Source organism: Urocampus carinirostris, chromosome 7 (genome assembly GCF_059441175.1).
Source record: "Urocampus carinirostris isolate Australia breed hairy pipefish chromosome 7, RoL_Ucar_1.0, whole genome shotgun sequence".
Taxonomy (NCBI): Eukaryota; Metazoa; Chordata; class Actinopteri; order Syngnathiformes; family Syngnathidae; genus Urocampus; species Urocampus carinirostris.
This window is the reverse complement of record NC_142355.1, coordinates 24,678,957-24,697,982: the sequence shown is the minus strand read 5'-3', so window position 1 is coordinate 24,697,982 and position 19,026 is coordinate 24,678,957. Positions and strand designations below refer to the sequence as shown.

General features: G+C 38.6%; 1 protein-coding gene across 1 annotated transcript in view; it reads right to left on the bottom strand.

Annotated features, from left to right (window-relative positions):
- Window positions 1–18,595, bottom strand: part of otogl (otogelin-like) — a 36,006-nt gene extending 17,411 nt beyond the window's left edge. Inside the window, exons 1-30 of the mRNA XM_088340493.1 lie at window positions 18,566–18,595; window positions 17,987–18,065; window positions 17,824–17,916; window positions 17,011–17,165; window positions 16,482–16,603; window positions 16,197–16,402; window positions 15,772–15,896; window positions 15,482–15,588; window positions 15,276–15,382; window positions 14,817–14,942; window positions 14,035–14,143; window positions 13,910–13,956; window positions 13,682–13,827; window positions 13,192–13,318; window positions 11,977–12,154; window positions 11,771–11,895; window positions 11,308–11,517; window positions 10,980–11,148; window positions 9,905–9,979; window positions 9,348–9,391; window positions 8,991–9,156; window positions 8,451–8,558; window positions 8,033–8,171; window positions 7,262–7,396; window positions 7,044–7,190; window positions 4,744–4,863; window positions 4,554–4,670; window positions 2,430–2,586; window positions 2,334–2,360; window positions 2,087–2,266 (exon numbers count right to left, since the gene is read on the bottom strand). Of these exons, the coding sequence (XP_088196619.1) occupies window positions 2,087–2,266; window positions 2,334–2,360; window positions 2,430–2,586; window positions 4,554–4,670; window positions 4,744–4,863; window positions 7,044–7,190; window positions 7,262–7,396; window positions 8,033–8,171; window positions 8,451–8,558; window positions 8,991–9,156; window positions 9,348–9,391; window positions 9,905–9,979; window positions 10,980–11,148; window positions 11,308–11,517; window positions 11,771–11,895; window positions 11,977–12,154; window positions 13,192–13,318; window positions 13,682–13,827; window positions 13,910–13,956; window positions 14,035–14,143; window positions 14,817–14,942; window positions 15,276–15,382; window positions 15,482–15,588; window positions 15,772–15,896; window positions 16,197–16,402; window positions 16,482–16,603; window positions 17,011–17,165; window positions 17,824–17,916; window positions 17,987–18,065; window positions 18,566–18,595 (3,676 nt within the window). The remainder of the gene's footprint in view (window positions 1–2,086; window positions 2,267–2,333; window positions 2,361–2,429; window positions 2,587–4,553; window positions 4,671–4,743; window positions 4,864–7,043; window positions 7,191–7,261; window positions 7,397–8,032; window positions 8,172–8,450; window positions 8,559–8,990; window positions 9,157–9,347; window positions 9,392–9,904; window positions 9,980–10,979; window positions 11,149–11,307; window positions 11,518–11,770; window positions 11,896–11,976; window positions 12,155–13,191; window positions 13,319–13,681; window positions 13,828–13,909; window positions 13,957–14,034; window positions 14,144–14,816; window positions 14,943–15,275; window positions 15,383–15,481; window positions 15,589–15,771; window positions 15,897–16,196; window positions 16,403–16,481; window positions 16,604–17,010; window positions 17,166–17,823; window positions 17,917–17,986; window positions 18,066–18,565) is intronic.
- Between the last annotated feature and the right edge of the window lie 431 nt (window positions 18,596–19,026).

Below are 19,026 nucleotides of genomic sequence, written 5' to 3'. Positions count from 1 at the left end.
TCCGGAACATCTCGTTCGTAAGTAGGGCAGCGTCTGTATAACTTAAATGATTTTTAATCATAAAAAGTAAAACTGGAGATCAGTTTTGTGCAGTAATCAAAAGTCTGTATTTTTCCAACAAAGGGACAAAAATGGAAAAAATAAATAAAAACAAAATAAGGGAAATGAAAAACAGGGTCTGTCTTTTGGAAATTTAAATAGACTGTATTTGCTTATAGATTATATTTTAGGCATGAAAATATCTCAACTATCAGGGAAATTCACGATTTTCAAGTAAAAAAGGGTAAATTGTTTAAATTCAAAGAGAAAATGTTTTGAAGGAAGGAGGGGGGGTTCCTGAGCTGTAGCAGAGAATTAACTGAGCGTTTGATGCGCTGCATTCATGCAGGCCGAAGTAGTTGCCTGTTGGGCAACCGTTACGGTAAAGAAAGGATCACCGCCCGTGGAAGATACAGCAACGAATGAATCACACCGCATTTCTGCGTTTCAAACCAATCAGGGAGGAGAATGGTCAACTGCAGCTCATACGTCATGCTCCATAGATTAGATGGCAATTAAATATCTATAAGATATATCTAAGGATGCTAATTGCTTGAAGTGATTTTAGCAGATCATGGAATCCCTACATTGAGGACTACAACAACAACACACTTAATTGATTTATCTGGTGAGTTTGTATTTTTAAGTTCATGGCCCGTGGATCTCCGTGACGACGTTATAATAGCAACCATTGTGTGCTGCACTGAGTTGGCGCGGTGTTGCCAAGGGGGGTATTGCACGAAAGGGGAATAGAGAAATCCAGGCTAATTGATTGAACACAGTTTGAATTAGTCTGACTGCCACATTTTGGCTTAACCAGTTGCACTTTTTCCAATTGTAAACATAGTTCTAGTTTTTTTTTTGTTTTTTTGTTTTTTTATCTAATTGATCCTTCATGAAGAAAAATTTCCTCTCTTTTTGATTAGACAGATGAATGGGAATTGGACCTATTTACATCATATCACCTTTGTCAAAAACTTCATTGATACCATCTTTTTTTCCGTCACTGTTTAGAATCTCAAAAACAGCTAGAATAAAGATATTCATCAAGCTCTGATGGCTATTTGAAAAGCATTCTTAATTGGCATAGCAGTAAATCACATGACTATAAAACAACTGTTGCAAATATACGGTCAACAGAGTTTAATGAAATGACATTATAGAATAGCATACATGTAAAATTTCAATGCAGGATAGTAAATATAATGCAACATACCAAAAGTGTCAATGGAAATACTATAAAAACTAACCATGTTTAACACACATGACTGTAGAAGTGTTAGATGTATCTCTGGGGATAATCTTAGCAAAGTTGTTAGTCAGGACTAGGGTAGCAGCAGAAAATAAACCACTACAGTTATTGAGCCGAGTTAAATTTCACCTGCTTTCATGCAAGCGACTTGAGGCCAGATTTAGCCAAGATAATAAGCATGCCAATATTTTCTTCTACATCCTTCTCACCTTGTTAATCACCGACCCATTTTCATGCCTAATATCTGCAAACAAATATGTCAACCTAATTCTTTACTACTAATGTTAAAATTACTGTACAACGATCTCTCCCTCACCATCACTTCCTCTTATTACCGACCCTGTCTCTTTGTATTTCATTTCTCTACAGAAACTTTGACGTGTGTATTTACTTTTTAAATTTGAATCTTCTATTCAATAATTAGCTAATGCTGTTTAAAAAGTTCATGGAAGGACCCTATACCGGCATATTTTGAGTGAGTTAAGGTAGCATAATATTGAATCTTTTGAGAAATCTCATCAATTATTAATCTTGCACTTACTGTGCAATTGTCATACAGAGCATTTTGTGAGATGCACACTATTTGTAAAACTCAAAAAAACAATGTATTTAAATTTCCCATCCAGGTTTCAGATTAGGGGATGTTGTAATGGTGGGCTGTGCAGTCCTTTTAACTTTTTTTGTAATCAAGGGCTATACAAATAAATGCGACTTGACTTGAAAACCCTGCTCCTATGTTCAACTTCAAAGGTTTCACCACAAATATGTGCCATCGTGTGAGTACGCAATACTTACGAGATGTCCTGTTTTTGTACAGGCCTGCCGTAACCATAAAGTTGAAAAGGAGGCCTGAGGTCAGTGAACGGCCTGACGTGTCCCTCGCTAGAGGAAAGACTGAACCACTAGTGCGATTCACTCCCATCATTGTGTTGTTGTGGACAGCGCTCACCAAAGAATATGGTCCTTCACCCAGTACTGAACATTAGAGGAGTGCAGCTTTAGGAATGTGACTGAGTAATGGGGAGGATAAAATTTTAAATACCTTGGTTGTAGTATTCACAATCCTGGGCTGAAAGGAAAAAATAGTAGGCAATCATGCTTTTAAATGTTTTTTATGCGCATGTATGAGCATACTCACGACACACAGAGGGCGACCTCCAGTGAATGGCGATGCCATGCTGGCAACATTTATGGGCATAAGCTGCAATGGATGTACACAGACACTCACAGTCCCCCCCCCGGTCACAGTTACAAGTGTCTGTCAGGCAGTTTCTGTAGAACCAGGCCACATCCACCTACAGGGTACACATGTCACATACAGTACTTGCAAGCTTTAGACAGAAACACCCTCACTTGCATCTTGTAGTGGAAAGGACTTTTAACAGCTTCTGTTTTCCATACCTGCTGCTCTTTACAAATGACTGTTTTGATTTATCCATGGGAGTTTTTGTGGTTTTCCAAAAAGTAGTTGCTATAGACTGAATTTTATTGAATTGTATCTAAAGTAGGGTTGGGCAAAAAATCAAACTATTTAAATTGATTCGTCATTTTAAAAATTGGTTATTTGAAAATATGATAAACCGTGGAACTGATGCTAGGACTATGCATTGAATTTCTTCAGCTGATGCTGATTCATGAAAATAAAAAGAGAGATTCCCTTTTTAGGTACCTTATAGTACTATTCCTGAACTAACTTTAATTTAAGTACTTTTGCTATGGCTGCTAGTCTAATGTTTGAGTTGAGAAAACCACAGACTAGTATAAAGGTGGAATTTAATTCAAACTTGAAACTCTAAAATATATAAGTATTCAGTAATTACTGTTTTAGAGGTAAATGTTGTGGTTCCTGGGCAAGGTTGTCACTAGTTACAAAAGGGCAACAAACAAAAAATCATAAATACATTTCAACAAATATTGACATTGTATGGTCTGAAGCATTTTAATGGTTGATATATTGTTTTATTTATATTCAAAAGTTTTAATTTGAGTAAATTGACATAATGAGGACTAAGTGAATATCTATAAATATTTTTCTGATGCACTAAATAAGTACAATAAATACAATTATTTTTCCAAGTCAAGTCAAGTCATTTTTATTTGTATAGCCCTAAATCACGAAGAGTCTCAAAGGGCTTCACAGGGCTTCCACTATTGTAAAACGTATAAAACCTCATTGTCTCCATCAGGGTAAACAAAGGGAGGCTGTTTTGGGGAGGATGACTACTTGTCAGTTATGCAGATGAGTGATGAGATATCCGGACAAAGAATTGTGGGTTGGGAGAAAGGGGAATCAGATAACCAAGTAATAGGGCAGGGTGAATTTGCATACACAACAAACTACAGTTGGAAATGTATAACATTTCAGGAATTCAGGCAAAAGTCAGATTTTTATAGTGTATATATTAATCTATCTTTATTTTAAGTTATCCTTGACCAGCTCAGTAGCCTAGATGGTAAGGCGCCCGCTTTGAGACTGGGAGGTTCGGGTTCGCGCCCCGGCCGAGTCATTCCTAAGACTTAAAAAGTGGTCGGCGGCGCCCTCTCTTGGCTGCGGCTGCATCGGGTCAGATGCAATCGACATTTCGTTCTGTGTACATTGTTACACAGAATGACAATACAAGGAAATTATTATTATTATTATTATTATTATTATTAATTGAAGATGCAACATTATTCTGATGAGAATACCTCAACCATTAAATTACATGCAGTTCATGATTAATGATCCTTTAATAAGCATCCAGGCAAATTGCTAATTATACGTGTTCATCTCTAATAAGCACTATGATACATCAAGTGCAGTGCTTCTTGGTTCTTGTTCATTGTGGAAGTGGAGTGCATCAGCTGCTCATGTGCAAAAATGTAGGACTCCATCTACTGGACACACCTGTAAACACTGTCTAGTCATTTTGCACTCTGCTTTTGGAAAAGGGCTGAACGGATCCATTTGGTAATACTATGATACTGTAGAATGAAATAGAAAATTTTGTAATTTTGAGTTAAAAATGTCACTGGCTTCTTTTTTGTTATTATGCTTGCAGGATTACATGTTATTATTATTGTATGCTGAATTTGACTTTAAAAGAAAACAACGAACAAATGTCCGGAATTTGTTTGTCGAATGACCTTTTTGTCATTCTATTACTATATTGATGTGAGGAAAATATTTAAATGTTTTTGTTTAATGTTAGAAATCACCAGCCTTTATTCTAAGTCAAATAACCTAGAGTATTTACTTTGAATTATCAATATCTCCACTTACCGCATTGTGACAAGATGCAAAGACCTCGCTGTATAACAGTGCACATTCCCTTTTTGCGTAGGGTTGTCTCCCCAAATCCGCTTCACATGGTCGCTCCACCACATAATCACTTTGACACTACACAACACATTGGGAAAAAAAAGATGATTAAAAAAAGATGGTTCCTGACACAGTAGATGAGCAGTCGTACCTGCCCTAAAGTCCAGCTATTGCCAAATGTTAGTGCATTGTTGACTTCCATGTTGCTGGAAGTGGTCATGTCGTTAGCAGTCACACCATCAAAATTTCCACATAATCCACTGAGAAGGCCCTTGGAAAAGAAATACAAGCTATTCAATGGTGATTTCTGATATACCATCATCGCAAAGCAAAAAGGTGGGGATTCAGTTTTGCCTGTAGATGGCATTTGCCTCAGAAATAACCCACGTAACTTATTGCCTGATAGAGTTGTATATTATGTAGTGTTTCAGTTTGTATTTTAAATTTCTATTCCGTTTATGAATCCCAAATTTTTCAGACTAGAAGGCAAACCTATCATCCCCAAATTGACCAGAAATTAGAGTGCACTTTATAATCCGGTGCCCCTTAAATACCGGAAAAAAACAGTGGATACGATTTGAAATGCATAGTAACAATTGAATGACACTGCATATGGTAACTGTTCTGCCTTTGAGAAACAGAGTGATCTTTGAGTGCCCGCTTGTGGTTAATATGTTAATTGTTTGTTGTGATAAAGAAGAGCAGAACAAAGATATACGTCAACTTTTGAATGCAAGTCATTGCATGCAAGTCATTTTTTGTTGTCGCTTTGGACAATAATTGTAAACATGAAACGCATTGTGATTACCTAAATGAAGATTTTTGTTTAAAGCAAAAAATGGCACTCTTGAATTGTTGTGGGCATGTCTTAGATTAGCTTAGAATATATACTATGTATGTATGTTGTCAGCGCCCAAACAGACGGTGGACCAAGACGCGTAACGTTTTCACCCAAGCTTTACTTTATGGAAACGGGGCAGTCATGGGCGGGAACACCAACGCCAGCGATTCAGCGATCGCTGGGCAGAAGAGATCGAAACCGGACAGGACAGACAGTACGACACCAGACACAGGACACACGAGCAGATACCAATTAGGGCGGGATAGACTGGATCGATACTGGATACACGAGCAAGATACCGGACAGGACGGGACAGATGGGATCGACACCGGATACTGGTTACACAAGCAGGATACCGGACAGGACAAGACAGACGGGATCGACACCGGATACTGGATAAACGAGCAAGATACCGGACAGGACGGGGTCGATACCGGATACTGGATACTGGAGCAAGATACGACACAGGATGGGACAGACGGGATTGATAGCGGGAACTGGAGCAAGATACCGGACAGGATGGGAGAGACTGGATGGATACTGGAGCAAGATACCAGACAGGACGAGACAGACGGGATCGATACCGGATACTGGAGACTGGAGCAAGATACCGGACAGGACGAGACAGGCAGGATGGATACCGGATACTGGATACATGAGCAAGATACAGGACGGAGTCAAAATACAAGACTTGCAAGTGCAGAGGTTCGTTGACGGACTGACAAGGAGTGAATGAGAGCACTGAGTTAGGAAGGTAGCCAATCAGGCAACGACCAACAGCTGGAGCCAAACGAGCAGGCCCAAGTTAGGCCAACGGGCAATCGTGACATATGTAGTATGTATAGCAAGATAACGGGACATTTTAATACGGTACTGTTTTGTCTGACTAAAGAGCAACTAAAGGAAACAAGTCTGGGTTATTTACAAATATTTATTCATGTTCTATGCAACCCTAGCTTTTACTGTATGTGTAATCCTGTGTCCAGTACACTTTTTATATTAAAAATATATCGGGAAAAATATTTTTGGGGGGAGCAAGGCAATTTTCTACAATTTTTTTCTATCTCTATAAATGACGTTTTACTCACCGGTTATTGAAATTAACTTACAGGTTTTGGAGAAAGGAGGAAGAAGTAAACAATGAATAGATATTAGAAAGAAACTCCTCACACAAAGGCCCAAGATGTAATCTGAAACCAAACTTTGTGTGAGTCGGTTTTGCAAACCAACGATTAGACTACTGTGATAAGCCTTTATATAAGGTGTACCATAAAACTTGAAATCAGGTTACAATATCAGCTCAAATAAATCACTTCCAGAATGTCATTGCAAAATGAAAGTCAGGGGTGGCTGGGGTATATTTTGGCCTTTAAGTATTGTAAACAAGAAATTTGGAAAGTGAACTAATAAAACTGTGACCTGTTGAGAAAACACATACTGGGGCACACACGCCAGCATGCAATTGCACACAAAATCACAGCAGAGGAATTGCGGTGGGCCTGAGACAGACTGCCAATAAAATACCATCCCCAAGTCCCTCCGAAGGGATACAAGGATAAACAGAGGACTATGACATATGCCCTAATTTAAAATGATCGACAGCTTCGCACCTTCCACCGAGGCCCGGCTTTAATGTGCACGGTTGTCTTACGGTCCCAGAGGACAGTCAAGTCCTGATCGGGGAAGTGGACCACGATGTAGAAGCCTGCCTTCCACAGCTCGAACACTGATTCTCGACCCACCACAGTGGACGAGCTCTATAACGCAAAATACCAATACTCCGTCTCATTTTCATATAATTTGAAATTTTATGAATTTGTGTCAGTACAGGATTGCCAGAGTTGTCCATGAAGTAGATCTTGGTAAGTCCGACTTGTATGAACAATGTTTTCATGCACACAATGCCACTCTCATAGCAGTCCTTATTTTGGCCAACAATGGATACTTCCGTTTGTTCTGAACCCTGCAAACAAAGAAGGTCATTCATTATAAAAATTCCCGGTTGAGAAGACCTAAGATTGACATTTGGATTGTCTGCACTAAGGAAACACTGCAGTGTAATTAAACAGACTCGACTCTCTCCGGGTCTGCACGGAGGTCTGCGAATCTTTCAGGTCTCAATTGGCACGCCTGCTCCAGCCATTCTAATTCTATATCCCTGGGAGCACAGGAGCCGCGAGCTTTGTGCTAAACACTGGTCTCTTTGTCATGCTAAATCCTTCCTTAGTATTACTTAACAAACAAAGGAGTACACACATATGCACACCTCTCCTAATCTATAAGGAAGAAAAAAAACACCCAGAGGCTTGGTTGCTCTTGGTGCCAAGTAACTGAAAATATTGTATGAATTTAAATATTAAAACTTAGTGGTATTGGATTGATAATGCATCTACTTCATGCAGGAACCTGCAGGCATATTTGACAAGTGCAATTTGGTGGCTTGGTAATGCTGCTTCGATAAAAAAAATAATTGATGCTTAAATTTTACATATCTATTCTTGGGCTCAAAATCACTGACACAGTTTGGGAGAAAGAAGAGTTGGATATTGTCCATTTAGCTTTTAGTTTCTTCAGCGAACGTTAAGATTCATATACTTACTTTGAGCAGGTTGATTGGACAGTCTGAGTGATAATCGTATTCCAGGCCGTCAAATGTGTGGTAGTGTCTGTCGCTGTAGACCGTACACACAGCCGGACAAGGTGCATAACTACAGTTAAAATAGCCGCGGTGACATATGCTGAGGAGAGGATGAACAGCATGTAAGGAAAAATAAAAAAATGACATATACACATTATATATATATATATATATATATATATATATATATATATATATATATATATATATATATATATATATATATATATATATATATATATATATATATATATATATATATATATATATATATATATATCCCTATGAAAAATTGGGAGTTTTTGTGATTTACAAGCTTCGGAAGCCTGCTTTATTCATTTGATAACTAAAACAATTTCTGAGAGGATCTTTGACATACCATTTATAACAGGACGTTTCTACAGTTTCTCCAGGGAGATACTCCAGGCCAAGCCAGATACAAGGGCAATTCTCTGGAAAGTAACACTCTCCACGGTGCAGCACAAGTCTTTAAATAGAATATGCCAAGCAGTTAAAAATGCATTCAGAACCTGGTGGTGAAAACAAAGATATATAATATAAGGAACCAATAACAGATGTGAAGATCTTGAAGAGGAACGCATACACAGCATGCTCTCTCTTGATTAAATACATAGTGTCTTTAATCATTGTAGATAACTACCTACTAATTATATCTCCATCTCATAGAAAGCCTCTGGTTCTTCGTCCTTTTGTAATCACATTCAATTGCATATTGCAATTTGAAAATTAATTTCTGTAATGAGATGATTTTGTCAGAGATTTGCCCAAACAACTGGAATTGCACTGATGTTTTTTAGCGAGGGGACGATAATGATTATTATCATCAAGCACCTTTAAGGCACTTTTACAACCTCAATGACCTAATTTAAAAACAATATTATATGGTGACTTATATTACCCAGAAGGGCAGATGCAGCCGGGGATGCAAGGCAAGTTGGGATGGCAGGTGACATTCAACATGATGTTGTGGCACGTCGGTGCACAGACCACGCCCCCTCTCTGTTCTGCGCAACTGTGGTACACTTTACCCGTGGGGCAGTACGCACTCTGTGGACTGTCTGGCTCTACAGACATACAGAGATGCAGGTAAATCAATTCCTCTGTCCTCCACACCAACCGCATCAGCCAGTCCTGGGAAACAAGCTTCACTAACATAATAAGCTTGATTTCAGCAAGAGGACACAGCCTGAAACAGTACTTTGTTGTGAGAAGAAACAAGAACTGAAGAAAGGGGGAGTGCTTAGGAGGGGGTTACCTTTTTCCTCTGGCACACACTCCAGCTTCCCGTTCTTGCATAAGCTGATAGAAAATGGGAGAAAGAGGTGATTCTTGGTGAAATTTAAACACATTTGGTCTCTATAGTGAACGATAAAAGATGTCTAAAATTGGTTTATTGAACCTACCGAGATATTAAAATGTATGAAGAACATAAAATTAATACTATTAAATGGAAAAAACACTTGTCTGCATTTTTTTGTGTGTTCTATCTGTAATGATTTATGAGTCTGCCTAGATGCCTTCAATTATGTGTATACAGTAGGTAATTAGATAGCCTTTAGAAATGTAATTGCTTTGAAATCTTTTTATCAGAAATGGGAAAATATAGTTTATGCTAGCAATCAGTGCAATTTTGCCTTCTAAATATCCCTGACATATTTTTTATAAAATCTTCTTGCAATTACACAAATTTTGGGTTGCATACATAAGGGCTTGGTCCCACTCCCCTGAATAGTTATGGCTAACTGTATTTGGATGTTGTGGAAGATAAGCTGTAACGGCTTTCTACTTTTTCAAGCTAAAAGACAGACTCACCAGGATCCAGACGGACTTAAGATAACCTCTCCCGGTTGAGACACACCAGCAATAGTGTAGCAATGACACTGTGCCCTGCCAACAATAAAAGTAACATTACAAGTCTATTTTTTATGAGTGCTTAAATATGTATGTTTTACCGTAGAAATCCAAATCATGACAAAGATCTAATATTGTTTTCAGTGTCTGAAACAACACCTGCCCGGACGCCCGGGGCGTGTATCTTTCATGTCGGGCGTACAACTTAGAAAACTTCTCCGCCCGGGTGGCAGACAACTTTAGAAAAAAAAAACAACAAAAAAAACGACCTGATTTGCTTTATTCCGATTTCGAAAATCTTTCAAAATTTTCGTTCGGTTTGTAAATTTCGGTTTGTTTGGCAATTTGCATACTCCGCAGCCAATCAGAAGCCTGCATCGAATAACTTCGTGCTTCCAGACTTTCCCTAGCGTTATATGGTCGTGTATTTGCATATCATTATCAAAAGTAGACGCACAGAGAATACAAAAAAAATGGATAAGTGGTTAGGAATCAAGCCAAAACCTCAGCCCCAGAAGATAGATTCAAAAGAAGCTAACAACATTTATGAAGCCACAAAACGTAAACGTACATTAAAAGCATCGTGGAAAGAGGACTTCACGTGGACTGTAGCAGACGACGCAACGCAAACATTACATGAATGAAGATAAGTAAATAGAGGTACATACTGATGGCAGATGGAAAACAGCGATGTCATATACAAGCAAAGAATGTTATAAGTCGATTCATAATAAACTTAATTTTAAAATGTTGTTCTGTTATACATTCTGATTATCAATCCTTAATACTTTGTAACAATGGTTTTTTTTTTTTTTTGCGATTAGTCGTCGTATTGTGTTTCAAGTAGTGAAAAATGGGGCAGGCAACTTTATGGCTGGGCAGGCAACTTTTCAGAAGTGTCTGCCCTGATGTCCGGTAACTTTTTGTCATGAGTTTCATACACTGTTGTTTTATACTGTTAAAACCATTTTATATAAAAAAAACAAATGTATTTAAAGAGGGATATGTTCAGATCCTATTTTCACTAGTGTCTTACAATCGAACACATCGCTGGTGCAGGTCGTCATAATAACTTCCTTCCGGACAGCCACACCCCTCAGCGCAGTCTTCATGGTTGCATACCTCAACACTTGACAGAGCGCGACAGGACCGCCCGCAGGACGAAACACAGGAGTGGTACAGCATCCCTCCGAGACAAACCACTCCTGTAAGAACAAAACCAACAAGAAAAAAAGACATGACCTACATTCTGCAAACAAACCCAAAGTCCCATAGGCCATTTTATACTATTTATTATCACATATATGCAAATAAATTATTTTTGAATCTCAACAGTAATTAACTACGGGCCTCCCTCAACTCACCACATTCAGAGACGTGTGCTCGGAAATCAACGTTAACCCCGTGCTTGGAGCAGAGCATGGCGTAGTGAGCCAACACGGTGCAGAGACAAGCACTTCCGCAGCGGCAGGCCTGGTAGCGACACTGCTGCCGGTAGACGTTTGGACCAATGTAATCGTGACAGGGGGTGAACACGCTCCCCAGGAGCACCTCACACTGAGAGGCATAGAATACTAAAAAGATAGGTAGACAACACATCTGGAGTGCCGGCATATGATGTACTATGTTATTCAAGTAAATATTTCATCCAATTTTACATTTCAAAAGGTCCTTGAGAAATCATTGACTGCGAAAGAATAATTGGATTACTATTGGTATGTAAAAAAGTGGGATAAAACTTGAGTTTTTAGGAATGATTTTTTTTTTCCTGATTTTTGGAACAAATATGCTGGGTTTTCACTACAATGTCATAGTTATTCTAATTACCGTTCTGGATGTTACTCTCACACGGGTCAATGATAGGCAGGTTAACTGCCGCCACACAAGCTGAAGACACCTTCCAAGCATTTGCATGAAGCTGCGGCGTACCCTCAATCATACCAGCAGGCGATCTATACACAAATGAAACATATGCACAAAATGTGATTATAAAAATGTCTTGGCTTCACTAGATGGTAAAAATGTAGCTTTACAGAAAGTCATCTCGAAGATTTCCATTCAAGGTCCCGCAAAGGCCAAGTGTCAATCCACGCCAGCGACTGTCGAGCTGCAAATGGACGCGGCCACCTCTGCCATCATATTGCAGCCTCAGTCCCACCCGTGCCTTCAGTTGTGTGAATACTGAGGTCAGTTGACGCACATCTATTTTTTCTACGCCCCCAGAAAAACAAAAGATAAATATGTCAACGATCACAAAGGTGGAAATATTAATTTAAACTCACACGTGATCTTTTTTTTGTTGAGGCTAAAATTGTCCTGCTATAAATAATAGATTCAAAACCCTCTTTTAGTTGAATAAACCTCATACTGCAATGACTCTTGTACGTGATCTGCCTAATTTAAACACGTTCATCGCCTGTAAATCTCAACTACAGATAAAGCATCCAGCAATAAACAGGATGCTTATACAGTACTAAAAGGCCCCATAAAAGTAACAAACTGCAAATGGTGGCAGCGAGTTGAGTAAGATGGGGATAACCCAAATTTACATCAGTGTGTTGAAAAAGTCAGCTCAGGTCTATGAAAGCCCAAGTAAAAACATTTAGCAACATTTATCTATACTTTTTTTGTTTTGTATGTACTTGAGGGTAGTTGTCAATCCTCAATTGCTCTTTACCGTAATGTAAACTTAAAAATACAAGGGCTAAATGCTGAATAAAAAAAGAGGGAACTGTGTTAAATGACTTTTAAAAGATGAATAATGCGATATGATATTGAAACATATTCAATCATGTTAGGCAATGAGGAATAGTACAGAATGATCGAAGATAATAAATCATGTGGAATGATGTGAAATCAAATTGAATGGTGTGGAATTTGGCAATGAATATTAATGTATAAGAAATTATACATGGTAAACTAGAAAGACAGTGTGATTGTGTGGATTTTTTATAATGAATAATAATGAAGGAAATGGAATGAAAAATACTGTTTTCTTGTCCTGGTGGACATGTCTAACACACTACTTCAGTCAAGTTTTCTCAATCTGTCTTCACGTGTCACTGGGTCAATTTCTCTATGAAGAGTCATTTAGTGTTAATTTAACATGAGAATTTGTATGTTTAAGGCAAACACTCAATTGTTCAGTTACCCTCTGAGACATTTGTGCATTTAAACAAAACATATCTCAAAAAGGTCACGGATGTAAAAGGAACAGTCAAGTAAAACATTCATGAGCCCATAGCCACCATCAACATAAGGCAGGATAGGTGCTGCGTTGATGCCGATTGTCACCCCTCCTTCCCTGGTCAGAGTGATATGATGACTGACATCATCCTCCAGTACCACAGCCACTGACTGAATACACACTTGCTTCTGCAAAAATGAAAAAGCAGGTTAAAGGTCACTGCATCTATGGCTATGGTGTAGGAGGGGCCACCTGGGACATACTAATTCACATTTACCTCTTGAACACAGTACTAAAATCCTCTCATTAACATGACTGGAATGCTCTCATACACACTATGCTTCCTATGAGAGGGCTCCAGTGTATATACTAAGGCTTTGTCAGTGCTTATTATGATTGCATGTTGAAGTGACTATTATGTGGGTGTGTGTGAGATGGTTACGTTTGTGAGCTAAGACAAAAACGTTGATAAGGCTATATGTGTGAGATGAACCTTAATAATATTCCTGACAGCAACGTATAATGGTCTGTGGACATCATCTCTTCATCACCTCAGTGCAGGTTGTGTATTGCAGCGTGACGGTAAATCTGCTGCTGCCACGGCTCTTAGCGAGGACGTACTGGCACGCGCCCGGCTGGAGAAAAATTCTACCGTCGAAAGTGGTCACAAATACGTCGCCCATCACCGAACACTCGGCTAAAGGTGGGATGGACCCAAGCGGTCAAATTATAGATTCATAGGTTCACTGCTTTCTCTGCAAAAGGTCAGACAGTCTCACCGGTGCAGTTGTTCTCAGAACAGTTCCATACACCTCCAATGCAAACACTAGGAAAAAAGTATTTCTTTTTAAAGAGTGCATCAGGAAAATTTAACTTTTCTAAATGAAAACATTTCAACACTCACCATATATTGCAACCTTGTCTAAGCACGTGCCCATGCACGTATGGTGAACCGTGGTAAACACACGGACACTGAGAAGCAGCAATGCATGTTCCGTTTTGTAGAATCAGCCCTAATAGGAAAAAGAGCAAGAGCATGTTTGTGGAAAGGCTAGAGGTCAAAATGTAGGAAAACAAACTTAATTTGTATTGTTGATTTAGAAAAACTATATGGGGTGTTGTTTTATGTTCGAACATGGTTCTCTTGCTATAAAACACAGATCAGAAAGACAAAACATTTTGTTACTATGGTGATTAGGAGCAGAGCTACTTGTTTAAACAGAGGAATACAAGTGTGAATTTTATTTGTTTACGTCTGCAGCATTTCATCAAATAAATGCCAAATGACACATCAATGGTAGTAGATGCATTAACCCAATCGTATTATATGGATAACATTTTTCTCGAGTGAAATTCTTCTTGCTCACTGCTCTAATGGGGAACTAGAAAAGCTGTATTTAGTTACGTAATTTTCATACTTTATGGTTAAGCAGGTGCTCCTTTGTCCTGTAAATATGTATATATATTTTTAAAAAGATGTTGCCTTAAAGCTCTTTTTTCTCATCAAAAATAATTGAAATAATGCATGTCTATGTAGTTTGAGGCATTTCAAATGTAAATGAACTGGCGTGAGGAAAAAAGTACTATGTACAAATTTTAAATAGTTTCCCGATATAGCAAACTATGTAATCCTTGTGAAGCAACACTTGTTTAAACACAAATTACTAAATTCCTTGTCTTAACTACCATCAGGACAGTAGCAACCATCCAGACAATGCAGGTTGGTTCCAAGGCATTCTTTTTCAAAGGTGCAGGTGGGAGGACAGCAACTTATACAGTCTCTGTACACAAAGCTCTCCCCACAGCCATCATCTGCCAGTAAATAGAGGTTTACACATACAGGGACACAGATTAAAAATCATATTTCTGTCAAACTTGAAACTTAATTATCCTGAGTGACTATTCTTTTGTGCATTAAGAGTGATTTTTCTTAAGCACTACATTTATGATTAATGTGAAATTACAAAGTAAATGTACTACCAAATGTTGGTAGAGAATCTGTACAATAATTAAAATATTTCGTAGATATATACAAGCAGAAAGTTATTTTCTAATATATTTATGTTTTAATAACTGTTAAGATGATTACAACTGAGATGTGTGTATTTTTTTTTGATCATGTTAGCAATTGTGATGAGAACTTACTGCATGAAGGAAAGCTATCCCTCCATTCTCTCACTGGATACCCAACATGAGAGCAGGCCCGGGTGTATTCCACCAAGGCCCTGCAAAATGTCTCCTCATCATCAGCTCTATGGTAGAAATACACTTCAAGTGATGCGGGACTGTTGCCACAAGACATGTGAAAAAGACTATGGCCGATATATTTGTAGTCAAGAGATGAGACTTACACACAGAGGTCAGAGACACATCCGGCCACAAAAGGGTTGGGATCAATATTCTCGTGGCAGGACAAAAACGGGAAGAAAAGGAGAGCGCTGCATTTCTCAACGGCATCCTAAAGACACGAAAGGCATTGCAATGGCGACAAAGCAGCAGAATCCTTTGGAAGTTAAAACCCACTTGTAAAGCCATGTCCATGATGGCATATTTTACCAGTCAGGTAAATAATTGTGCTAAATAGTCAACACTATAGGTAGTTGGAAAGACTTTATCTGAAGTCTCTCATAATGGTTCTTACCTCCATGTCTGATTCTGAGTCACATGGTCCATTGAAGTCCGGGTCTACTGAAGGACAGGCTCTTTCATGAGGCAGGTTAACCACCCAGCTATTAGCAAATACTACAGGCTCATTGGTATGTAAGCCTGAAAACACAAACTAGAGATATCATGGATACAGAGGTTTTTCATGGGCAAACCTTGCTTAATCTAATCATCAAATTCGATCCTATGCTGTGCTTACCTTCTTAATTTGGCTTCACCAATCTACTATCTGTGATATATTTTTTTTTTAACTCTGTAGTCTGGGATTATTTTAGTAAGCCTATTTCAAAACCAAAATGTGACTTTCTGCTCCTAACAACTTTGTAATGCCTCCTGTTATCCTATAAATTCCACCAAGTTTTGTGTCATTCGCTGACGCACACAAAAAAATGAAGTTCTTACTGCGAGCGGTGGTGAGGTCATCATTTGCTATGTGGTTGAAATTTCCACACAAGCCACAGGTTGTACCCTGGTGTTCCTCACTCATCTTCAAATAAACCCCCGAACCTCCATCCCAGGCCAAGGAGAAGCCAAAAACACTTTTGACCAGCAGGTAATCAGCCAGCCGTTCAATAAAAACACCACCAATCGAGTGAGGTAGACTGAGCCTGGAATTACACGGATGCAGCCATTTTCAGACTTCAAAACTTTTCACAAAGCAGAACATGATCTCTGCACATCACATACCTGCGTCCAGCCTGGAGCACATGATATGCAGATATGTGGATTTCCTCCTCATTTGGAAATAGCAGGCTGAGAGATCTTGGACATGAATACACACTCCTGTCGCACACTCGGCTGTTGTGTAACTTAAGATGTTCAACAACAACAACAAAAAAGATTGTGGAAATCAAGGAAAATTATCACTCAAATTGAGAGGGCCCTGCTTTATATATTATAACTTATTTTTATGTTTTTCAGAAATGCTCTTTGATATACAATATATTGTAGAAAGCAAATGTAGAAATTCTACACAAGGTTTAGTGGTTCAACTCCTCTAAAAAACGAAGTTAGATAATCTAAAAAAAGAAGAACTTTGAAAATACGCCACTTCTTAAAGCAGAGGACAAAGGGCAGGAGCTCTAACACCACCTAGTGCATATGGACGCAAACCACACATCTTTCTGGGAGCTTACCATTTCTTTGACTGTCATGCCAAATGCATATATTTATATTTGCCATCAGCCCATTTTAGATTTGATGTACTTGTTCTTACCCACACAGTATACTCTGGTGTTGCAGAGTGGCAGTCCTGTGCCAGGATGTAGGAACACGTGCCAGGAAAATAGAAGTACAGCCCATCAAAGGTCTCGTAGTGGTACTGACCCCAAGACCTGCAGATCCCATCTCTTTCATGACCCTGGTTGGGTACTGACCGACAGAATTTAGGAGATCTTGTTTCAGATCATTTGAAACATAATACCCATGTCAATTCAACCTTTGTATTTTACTGTTTGTTTATGTGAGGATCACTTCCTCGCCCATAGGGCTCTTTACAGTTAACTGAATTCCCACATCTGATAATGTTCACAGTAATAAGGGTCGGATTGTAATTCAAGCAAATCAGTCATCCTCCATTCTTACCAAATGGTGCATTTTTATATCCGTTGCTACTTCTTTGTGAACTAGTTGATGTATGCTTGAGCCATCAGCCTTATCGAGCTAATAAAAATCTTTTTTGAATTGGGTTTTAGCACAAAAAAACTGCTTCAGCTGGGCTCATATCTCTTTTCAACATGTGTGTGGATGTTAAATCAGATTAAAATGTCTTTATGACAATTCTCCTGCTGGGAGTGGAATTGAGAGCAAGGGATCTGTGTAAATTAATTATAATAAAGTGTATGCACGTTCAATGAATGCTTGCAAAGGAACCAGGGACTAAGACCATATTTATAATTTATGCAACTATGCAAGGATACTAACTAATCACATTTTTTTTCTTTTTTTAAATAAAGGTAATACATAAACTATTACTTTTGGAGATAACAAGTCTCCTTTGTTTCATGATTTGTGTAATCCCTTTACTCACCAATCTGGCAGCGATTTCCTAATGCTTGAAATTGGGTACAATCACACAGCCCGTTTTCCTGACACCAGCCGCCATTGAGGCAACCACAAGATTCTAAAGAATAAAACAACTTAATTCCAGGGAAATCATCAACATATTGGTCTGACAAATCGCCAGTGCTTACCTGCTGAAGAGTCTCTCGCTGTAAAGTTGTGCAAAACGCTGCGTGACAAGGTCTCCTCAGAGTGCAGCGGTCTGTATTTCTGGTGGTTTGAATCAGTGATTGTCAAGGTTTTTCACAAGAGTACCAGGTCACAAAGATACTTTGCTTAACAACCATAAGTTAGCAACATGGAAATGAGTGTGAAATATATAGAGGCATAAGTAGCATTGCTAGAAGGAACACCTAAATGCACATTATAATGCACAGTGATAGCATTAAAAATATTTTCAAAAAATATTAAATAAAATTTGCTAAACATCGAATACACAAACAACCAGAGATCAGTTCTGATGTATTTTATTACAGATAGAAAAATCAAATTCTTGATAATAATTGCAATTTGCCCAATTTGGAGAGCATTTCTTCAAATCCATTCATACGTTTACCAATAGTAAAAGTAAACTCTGACCTAGATAATCACATTTTAAGGAACTTAACATCTCTCTGAAATTGACAGTATGAGAAAGCGCCTCAAGTTGTGTACAAAGACATCTTTGTCTGCTTTTAAGTGTGTGTTTTAGCGCATCTAGGCACCCTGACCTGCTCTTCGGTGTAGTGTACCAACCTCATTCCAGAAGATATCTCGTTTCCTTCGAAATGCATTAGCCTGTCTGCACACACAAACACACACACTAGCAGGAAGCAGTGCCAAGAGGGAAAGTGAAAGCATGCTTCACTCCTCTGACATACAAAGGGTACTGTCTGGGAAGAGTACAAGTGTAATCGTCACATCAGTACGCAAGAAATTGAGCAGCAATATCTGCATCAAAAAAGCTGTCTTTCGTATCAATGAGTTAGAAGTGAATCCGCAGACAGTCCAATTTAAGAACATTTCAGACTGCTTCTGCCTTTAAAAAATCATGTATTAGAGGGTAAGTCGACAGCATATTATTTACAGGATTATGTTCTATGCACCTTTGCCAGTACAAACATGTCATTCTGGGAGATATTGTGTCCTTGGAATAGGAATAAAGCAGCAAAACATGTCAAACGAAAATGGC